Source organism: Phaseolus vulgaris, chromosome 10, assembly GCF_000499845.2.
Source record: "Phaseolus vulgaris cultivar G19833 chromosome 10, P. vulgaris v2.0, whole genome shotgun sequence".
NCBI classification, from domain to species: Eukaryota; Viridiplantae; Streptophyta; class Magnoliopsida; order Fabales; family Fabaceae; genus Phaseolus; species Phaseolus vulgaris.
The window spans coordinates 15,194,399-15,204,075 of record NC_023750.2 but is presented as its reverse complement, the minus strand read 5'-3'; the positions used below and the strand labels follow the sequence as shown (position 1 = coordinate 15,204,075).

Below are 9,677 nucleotides of genomic sequence, written 5' to 3'. Positions count from 1 at the left end.
TGATATAGCTAAATTTAACTGTTATTCCTCATCCCAAACCTTATAAAGTTCACTGGCTTAATGAAGATGGGGATTTGATAGTCAATAAGCAAGTGAAAGTCGAGTTCTCCGTGGGCAAGTATGAGGATAAAGTGCTTTGTGAAGTTGTACTTGATAGTTGTCGTTTAATAGTCAAATTAAAATGATTTCAGTGTAGACCATTTAACCAATGCTAGACTGTCTAACACAAAAGAGATGATAGCATAGATAAGGTCAGATGATATCAAGTCATTTCCCTACGAATCTAATAGTAAATCAAATTAAGGAAGTATCCAAAACATATTTGCAATCAAATAATAAAGTAAAAGGAGGGTTAAATTTGTTTAGCAAGAAATAAGGTAGGTGGTAAAAAACAATAAAAGAAAGCAGATTGACTCTCAAGTTCATTTAACCGTGAATTCTTCACTAATTATCCTACAATTTTCACTCTTTCATTTCTCATACAAATGTCAAACTTAATCAAACAAGTGTCAATTTATTAATTATTAATTAAGTTTAAATAAAACTAACATAATTAATTTAAATTATTATATGAAAACTGTAATTTTTTATTATTTTAGAAAACATTTAAATATTTATTGTATTGAACTCATTGTTTATCTTATATTTCTAATCTCCCAATTCAGCACCTGTGTGGGAGATAGGGTGATAATATTAGGTTTGGATCTGGTGTACGCATTGAGGCCTGTGTTTGGGTGGAAAAGAATAGAGTCGGAGGCCCATGTTAACGTGGATCCGAGGTTCTTTTATAAAATACCCGAAGTTGTAAACTTAAAACCCTAGATTGTGTTCCACCACCACGCATCCTCCGTCTCCCCCTCGCTGCAGTCGAAGCCGAAAATGGTGATTCCTCTGTTCTCCACTGCACTTACTTTTTTCCTTTCTACTTTTCAATGTTCTAACCTAACCAAACTGCGTTTTCTTCGTTTCGTTTTTAGCCTTTCAAGAGGTACGTCGAGATCGGAAGGGTTGCTCTCGTCAACTACGGCAAGGAATATGGCAAGCTCGTCGTCATCGTCGACGTCATTGACCAGAACAGAGTAACTCACCACCCTAGTTTTTACCTTTTTCATTTTTATGCATATCAATTTACTTGCTTTCTTAGAATTAGTGTTTTCTTTTTTATCATAGGCACTCGTCGACGCCCCAGATATGGTGAGGTCCCAAGTCAACTTCAAAAGGCTTTCCCTAACCGATATTAAGATAGACATTAAGAGGGTTCCCAAGAAGAAAGATCTTGTTAAAGCCATGGAGGCTGCTGGTCCGTCTTATATGTTCAATTTTTTAATTATTTTTTTTGCTTATTATTATTATTATTAGTTTTCAATTGAAAATATTTGTTGTGTTTCTTGATAATGAGTAGATGTTAAGAACAAATGGGAGAAAAGCTCATGGGGCAGGAAACTCATTGTCAGAAAGCGAAGGGCAGCCCTCACTGACTTCGATAGGTTTAAGCTAATGTTGGCCAAGATTAAGGTATATTTTATATCTTGCACTTGATTTTTGTTGTTGCTTATAAGGTAGTAAAATATGAGTCTTATTTTTGGTTTTGGATTTTTTAAATTTGTGCAGAGGGCAGCTGTGGTAAGGCAAGAACTATCTAAGCTGAAAAAGAGCGCGTAGGCATTATTTTACGATATTTTACGATATAACCTTCAAGTTTTGTTATGAGTTTTCTTTACTTTGGGTATGAGATTTTATGTATCATTGAGCACTTGGTGAAAAGTTTCATCTTCAGATATTTATGATATAACTCAAATCTAGTTGATTTTATAATATTTATGATTGACAATTGTTTTCACTCTCCGTAGTTACATATTTATTAATTAGGTTTTATGATTAGATAGGTTCTGCCCTCTTCTGCATACAATTCGATTGATTCTACAGTAACTGCTATGGATTTAGATTAGCCCAGCTGAATTTCTTGAGCCATCTTATTGGAATGTCTTGAACAGGACATGCAATTTGCTGGATATGCTCTTATTCTCATATAGTTTATCAGAACGCCCCTAAAACCCATATTGTTATTACTTTCGGTATAGCCTCAGGTCCACTTCTAAATTGAGTACTTGTTTAGGTTCTCTAACTTGTACATAGTTAAGATAACTCTTGTTTGATGGCATGAATGGCATAATGTACCTACGGAGACACCATGTATAAAGTTATTGATCAAGTATTCAAAATATGGGTTGTTAATTAAGCGTCGAATTTTGTTTGTTTTGAGAAAAATCATTTGTTCACTGAAACTACTCTTTGATGTTTTTCTATCTCTGTTTGCAAACTAAGAGCCAGATCGTGTTGAGGTGTTACTTTTATGATGCTGTTGGCCATTTTTTGGTTTGTTTCGGTTCGTGTATTTGTACGCAATGCTTTTATCTCACCTCATTCCTGTGCCCTTTTATATTTTTCTCACTTCATTTTCATTCAACCGAGTTGGTTGGAAAAAGTACTCTTCCATTTGAACTGAAGTGAAAATAAACATAATTGAACAAGTTTCTTCATTTATGTATATAATTAAGTAGTATTGGTATGACTTTTGAAAATCATACTCGTTCACTCTTTTAATTAAATTTTATCATATTAGAATTGGAATTATGTCACATATATTATACTTACAAAAAATAATGTTAATATCAAATTATTTTGGTACCTAACGTATTCACATATATAACGGCTCCCTAGGATTTTGATAGACGAATAGTTGTTTTAAAAGATTTATAAATGGTTTAAATTATTAAAAATAAAGTATCACAAGTGAATGAATTTAGTTATTAGTGTTATATTTTGGTTGGAATTGTTAAATGAATAATTGGATTAAATGATTATTTAAAAAACTATTTGCAAATATGATGTTTTATAAGTGGAAATGAACTCCGTTATTTATGATTGTTTGGGTTTGAATTGTTGAATGGTGTATCTAAATAATTCGTCTCTTTAAAAGAATCAAGTTTAGGGTTCAGAAAAAAGCAATAGTTTTTGTACGAGTTTCTTCATTTATGTATATAATTAAGTAGTATTGGTATGACTTTTGAAAATTATACTCGTTCACTCTCTTCCGTCCACGCAAAATTTCCCATTTTCAACAACTGCGTTAAGGGTCTCACCATTCTTCCATAGTTGTATATGAATCTTCTATAATAATCCGTGATATGTTTTCAAGGATTTGGGTATTGGCCATTGCAAGATAACTGATCCATTTGAACCCCTCTCCCAAAATTACATGCCCTAAATACCACACTTCATGTTTACCAAACTTGCATTTCTTGTGATTTGCATAAAACTGGTGCTGTGGAGAGTTTTTAAATCCTGTTTCAGGTGTGTCATATGTTCCTTCCACGTTCCGTTGTATATCATATTATCATCAAAAGAAACCAAAACAAACTTCCTCAAGTAAGAATGTAGAATGTCATTCATGGTGTACTAAAAAATTGTTGGTGCATTAGTTAGTCCAAAAGGCTAGTGATTTATAATGAACATGGTGTGTACGAAAAACAATCTTATGTATATCAAATTCAGACTCTTTCTTCCTACACCTCCATACCTTCTTGTGCCACCCCATACTAAATATGAAAATACCATTTTATCCTTTTTTTTTCACCCCTTGAATTTGAAATAATAAGCCTATGGATTATGTAATCCGGATAAATTCTGAATTACATAATCCGGAAGTCAATTTCATATTTAGAAAAGACTTCCAGATTATGTAATCCGGAAGCTAATAACACATCTGCAAAAAAGGCTTCCGGATTACATAATCCAGAAGCTAATTTTATGTATAGAAAAGACTTCTGGATTATGTAATCCGGAAGCTAATCACAAAAGACTTCCTGATTACATAATCCGGAAGCTAATTCTGAATCTAAAAAAAGACTTTCGGATTATGTAATCCGGAATATTGGAAAGGATATTTTTGGAATAAGAAAAAATTATGGGGGTGGCACAAGAAGGTATGGAGGTGCAGGAAGAAGCAACCTCAAATTCATGCATACGAATATGGTGATAGCCTGCCCGCAAATCCACCTTGGAAAAGTAGTGTGCCACATACAATTCGTCCAGCAATTCCTCTATTATCGGAATTGGAAATTTATTCGAAATGGTTGCCTTATTCAAGGCCCTATAGTCCTTTTTTACTAGAATCATTGTACTTGAATAAGGGTTGTTGCTAGGTTTGATTATCCCTTCCTTCATCATTTCTTCAACTTGTTTCTCTATCTCCGTCTTCAGCAGATGTGGGTATCTATACGGTCTCACATTAATTGGGTCTACCCCCACTTTAATCAGAATCTTATAATCAATCTCCCTGTTGGGTGGTAATTGTTTGGTTTCTTCAAAAACCTCCTCACATTCCTTCAAAACATCATTCAACTCTTGTTGTCTGTTCCAAAGTTAGCCCAACGTTCTCCTTGTCACTCCTAGGTTGATCTGTACTTGTTTGGTCAACGCTCTCTATTCTCCTTATAAGGGACACCGCTTCAATCTCCTCCTCTTTTTAAAACTTTAGGAGTCACTAAAGTTCTAGTTAACTCATGGTCTCCTCTAATTTGCACCTTTTGACCATAAATGCAAAAATTCATTATCAATGTCTTCCAATTGACTTCACATGACCCAAAGTTGCCAACCACGCTACTCCTAATACCACATCCACCCATCCTAGCTCAAATAGGAAAAAGGTCTCCTTAATCATATAATTTCCCAGTTTTACCTCCACCTCTTGATAGCACCCACTCGCTCTTTTTTATGGTCATCCCCTAACCTCAAGTTATACGTTGGTGTGGACTCAACTTGCAATCCGAAATAGCGAACCAACTCGCCAGAGATAAACTTGTGACTAGCCCCACTATCAATCAACACAATTGTTGTTTTTCCCTTCACTTTTCCTTGTAACTTGGTGGTGTTGGGTTGCGTTAGACCCAAAAAGAAAAAAATGGATAAATCCATTTGTTCACACTCTCTCCCCTCTTCTTCATAATTGTGATATTATATTAGAATTTCACTTCCCCTAAATATAAACCCAACTTCTAACCTCTAATTAATTTAAATTTAGGGTTTAGTGTGTTACATTTGTAATCTCCAAAGTATGTAGATTAAATAATGGTCAACTAGTAACATTAAACAAATGTTTTTGAAAAGAGATTTTTTAGCAAAAATTAATGTAAGTTATAAATATTTATACTTATAACATAGCAAAAGTAAACTACGTATTACATTTTACCGTTTCAAATAACAAAAAAATCCGCAAAAGCAAAAAAAGACAAGAACTGGTTTAGTTGGCGAAGAACCAAATAAGAATGCTCAAAGTCGAGTAAGTTTTGTTTTTAGTAAATGAATCTAAACTACTTTTTTTATAAAGATTTTGTTTTCTTAATTTTTAAAATATTTTGATTATATAACATTTTAAAATAAATAAAGCCTTGTATATGATATGCATCTTATATAAATTGCCATCATTTAATTATTTATAATGATTTTTCGTGCATAAAAGATTTAACATGATCCTTTTATGTTAATTTAAAACTTTACTCAAATTTTATAAGTTTATAAAAATGGTTTTAGACAAAACTAAAAGTTGTTTTAAAATAAAACTTCCATGTTATATATAATAAAATTAAATAATTAAGAAGTTGCCCTTGCACCAGGTTTCCCATATTCAATAATGATACATGGAAACAACTGAAATAAGTAAACAATTATAATCATACCAAACTAATATAAAATAAGGAAACCAACTCACATCCAAGATCTTTCATCAACATAAAGCAACTTAAACACATATTCATGTGCCATGTGTCATTCCCCAACAATTTTCTGCCATTCTATTTATTCTTTTCATTCACATAATCAGAAAATGGGAACTTCACTTTGTTGCAGATTCTGAACATTTTTTTAATCATGGTCAACCTTTTTTTGTTTGTAACAGTTTAAGAATGCCTTTATTAAATAATGACCAAAAAGTTGATGAATTGTTATCTTGAGAAAGTTTTCCAGCATCTACTTCCAAAAAAATATGTTTTATTTTAAGTTTTCAGAGGGAAACAAATAACATTGGAAATTTTTTATTAAATTAAGAGTCTGGAGGTAAAGAATCAGAGAGAATAAAGGAGATAAATAATAACAAATAGACGGTGAAAAAAAATAAGCAACTAACCGAATTTTATTTTAAGAAAGAAAAAGGAGTGAAAAATATTTGGTGAATACAATGCAAATAATAAATTAATACAGATCAAATAGGTAATAAATTAATAAATTCTCTTAAGATTAAATACTTTAATGAGAAAAAACTTTGTTAATTAATTAGTTAAAAACGTAAGCGTTATCTCTGAATTATCTTGAACTATCTTTTATCGTTATGCATATACTTATCTTCTTAATGATATTCTTTGATGAAATTTTCTTTAAATCTTTAATTTTAAATTATTTTATCAATAGTCAGAGAAAAGTCTTATACAACAGTTTAAATAATTTATTATAAGTTCAAAACGTAAGCTGTTTATCAAAATATTTATTTAAGTATAAATCACAATACATTTTATTTAATTAAAAAGTTTTATTATGAATGTTAGTTATGCAGGATAAAATATTCATAGAAACGGATACTCACGAAATGTGAAAAAGTCAACCGAGTGACCTCTTGAGAGTTAATGCTACCTACGGTTGCCGATAAAAATAAAAATGGTGCCTACGGTTACCGAGTTCCAACGCGGAAAACCGAAGAACAAATCCCAGAAAATTATGAGTGGTCACTGAATGAAATATTCGGCATGTTGCCCAATTAATTAGCATATTTCTTAATTAAGAAAGAAAGTTTCAAGACCTTGACTTACGTCTTTTTCAAATTTTCCTCCTAACTTACAATTAAAGCTAATTAATTTTCTCATTCTATGACCGTATGTTTCTCTAAACGGTTGGGGTATCTTTGAGTTCAACTCTTTTTTTTTCTTTACTTTTTTTCTTGGCAATTTTCTTCTAGATTATGGCTCAAGGTTTGAACCAAGAAAGTAGTCAAAGGAGAAAATTCCCCTATTTTTAAATTTTAATTCCTAGGCATAATGCATGATTGAATTCCAATTGAGTGGACTTTACTGTTGTGTACGACTTATCAACCCATTAGAAGCACTTTGTGATCAGTGCTAGGGAGGGAAGAAATTGTCTTTCTCATTTTTTAGTTCTCCATATATTAACATTATGATACATCTTATTTCCTATCCCCAAAATTTGATTTGCTAACTTTTCTGATCACCATTTGCATCAGCTCGGATTTTTGTAAAAGTCTGATGAAGCAATAGAGAAAAACATGGGATTCTATCTTAATCTCAAATTCAAGGTAAGCCAATGTTCTCTCTCCCGTTCCTGTTATGTTTCTATAGAATCCACGAGAAGCATTTTAATGCAAAACCAACTTGTGGGTATTTACCCTTTTTATATTTTTTGTTTTTCCTTGATTTTGCTGAATGCTGAATCATTGCAAGAATTGGTCATCTACAGCAAGAGCTAATTTATCTGTTGACTTGAGCAGGCGTTTCGGCTGAAACGGTTTCTTCTAGGACATGGAGGCAGAAAAAGAAAGCACAAGGTGGCAAAGAAGCCTTCATGGATGATGCCAATGACATATGGTTATCATGTGGTGGAACATAATATGACCAGAGATGATTCTGATAACTCAGACTTTGATTCAGTTGTGGCACAGAGAGAGGAAATAAATCAAACTGAATTGTGGTATTTTGGAATCTTTGATGCACTAATTGGAGACCGAGTTAGCAAGTACATGCAGTCTCATTTCTTTGGCAAGAAGCTTCAAGAGGTTATCTATCACTTGATTTCTCATACATATGTGCTCTTTACTTTGTTGCACCATGCTTGTGCATTTTTCTGAGTGAAAGTACTTTAACAGAATAGTGCCCATAAAAGGCTTCTGCTATAGAAGTTTATCTAAATATTGGTTTTTTTGTGTTGAAACATTCTCACACAATCCATTTCACTAGAGTTTTGTAAAGGAAAAGTAGCATGGGAAAGAAGAAAAACATGCTATAAATAGCAATAAACTAGGTTCAAGAATGGATTATGAAAAGTTTTCCTTTATTCCGTCACATAATCTTGACTCCTATTGTCAAAGATAGGTCAAGATTGAGTGGCTTTATTCATAAATTCTCTCTTACTTCTGGTCTCTTCTGTATTGTAATGTTTTCTGTTTACATGTCAGACTCATATAAGAAGTAAAAGTAAGGAAGCTCTGAAGAGGGCTTACCTTGGTGTAAGAGCAAAGATAAGAGAGGAACACAAATTAGAGGAGACATGCAGAATGGGTTCAGCATCTGTTATGCTGATCAATGGAGAAAAACTTGTAGTAGCAAACATGGGGGATTACAGAACTGTTGTGTGCAGAGATGGCATAGCTCATCAGATAACTGGCACACACCGACGATTAGAAAAAATACACTGGTCTCGCCGACTCTTTGCAGGTATATTATATATAAGACAAAAGATCTTTATGTCATTATGAAAATGCCTTCTCACTTTAGCAAAGGTGTAAACCAATGCTAAAAGGAGGCATATACATACTCATTTGCTCTTCCAGTGTTTTTAAAAATTTATTTTACTTCTGTCACACAAATGCATGCGTGCTTATGAATCCAACTGAGAACCCAAAATTCCTACTCAAAAGATGTTATGTTAGAATGACATTTAACTGATATATGTTATAGTAGTTTATTTTTTATTATCAGTTGATGGCACATCTTTTTGATTCACACATCTCATAATGTATTCTATAGTATAAATGTGTTCTAACAAAGGACTTGTGCTAGCATGTCAATCAGGAAATGCAGCAGGTGCAAAACTTTCTAGAGGCTCCGATGTTGTCGTTAGAAGTGAAGTGCTTGATTCTGGTACTGAATTTTTGATATTAGCAAGCAATGGCATATGGGAGGTAAGCTTCAATACATACCATCATTACATATTACAGTAGAGACTGAGCTTCACATGAAACCTCAATTTCATAATCTTTACATGTTCCTTCAATTGAATGTGAGATGAGATTGTCTCATTAGAGTAATCAGTATGATTTCTTGTGAATAAGAAAAAGAAAGTAATAGGAAGTGAATCTGCTTATATGTGTAGGTGATGAAAAACCAAGAGGCTGTGAATCTGATCAGTCATATAGAGGATCCACAGGAAGCAGCTGAATGCTTGGCAAAGGAAGCTTTAATTAGGATGACCAAAAGCAACATCTCATGCTTAATCATTCGTTTTGATTGACACCTTACCATGCTGTCCTAATGGCAGATAAAGATGTTTCCTTAAAGAATGCAGCAAAAATATTGTATACCAAAGTCCATACATACAGCATTGACGGTTCGACCACTATTGGTCCTAGCCATCGGACATTTTCATGGTCCAGCTTCATCACTACACATCTCATTTTACTTCACTTTTAGAACAGAAAATAATCTCATGGAATATTTTGAATGGATACAAGATCAAAACGTTTCCTCCCCCACCCCATTGCTTAGGTTTATAGAAGGGATTATATACAATTAAATTAAGATTAACAGAAAAAGAATCCTTTTCTAAATAGTATAAATAGTTGTTGCTTGTATATTTCTAAACGACAACCTTTTGAATGTCTGTAACTAGAATAGGAC

General features: G+C 32.8%; 2 protein-coding genes across 3 annotated transcripts; both read left to right on the top strand.

Annotated features, from left to right (window-relative positions):
* Positions 1-644: 644 nt before the first annotated feature.
* On the top strand, positions 645-1,840 carry LOC137818931 (large ribosomal subunit protein eL14). Its single transcript, XM_068622594.1, has 5 exons — positions 645-882; positions 978-1,079; positions 1,171-1,300; positions 1,403-1,515; positions 1,612-1,840. The coding sequence occupies exons 1-5, from the start codon at positions 880-882 to the stop codon at positions 1,660-1,662; spliced, it is 399 nt and encodes a 132-aa protein (XP_068478695.1). The 5' UTR covers positions 645-879; the 3' UTR covers positions 1,663-1,840.
* A 5,323-nt stretch (positions 1,841-7,163) lies between these two features.
* On the top strand, positions 7,164-9,437 carry LOC137818693 (putative protein phosphatase 2C-like protein 44). Of its 2 annotated transcripts, none has more exons than XM_068622257.1 (5): positions 7,164-7,360; positions 7,553-7,837; positions 8,237-8,495; positions 8,853-8,962; positions 9,154-9,437. In XM_068622257.1, the coding sequence occupies exons 1-5, from the start codon at positions 7,331-7,333 to the stop codon at positions 9,289-9,291; spliced, it is 822 nt and encodes a 273-aa protein (XP_068478358.1). In that variant the 5' UTR covers positions 7,164-7,330; the 3' UTR covers positions 9,292-9,437. The 2 variants fall into 2 exon arrangements, with proteins under 2 accessions (XP_068478358.1, XP_068478357.1); XM_068622256.1 differs by having other exon boundaries at positions 8,841-8,962.
* The last annotated feature ends 240 nt before the right edge of the window (positions 9,438-9,677 follow it).

Bases quoted from the DNA above. Each gene is read 5' to 3' on its own strand.
- LOC137818931 (XM_068622594.1), top strand. The intron at 1,080-1,170 runs GTAACTCACCAC...TTTTTATCATAG, and splicing joins ACGTCATTGACCAGAACAGA to GCACTCGTCGACGCCCCAGA. The intron at 1,516-1,611 runs GTATATTTTATA...AAATTTGTGCAG, and splicing joins TAATGTTGGCCAAGATTAAG to AGGGCAGCTGTGGTAAGGCA.
- LOC137818693 (XM_068622256.1), top strand. From the start codon at position 7,331: ATGGGATTCTATCTTAATCTCAAATTCAAG. The intron at 8,496-8,840 runs GTATATTATATA...GACTTGTGCTAG, and splicing joins GTCTCGCCGACTCTTTGCAG to CATGTCAATCAGGAAATGCA. The intron at 8,963-9,153 runs GTAAGCTTCAAT...TTATATGTGTAG, and splicing joins CAAGCAATGGCATATGGGAG to GTGATGAAAAACCAAGAGGC.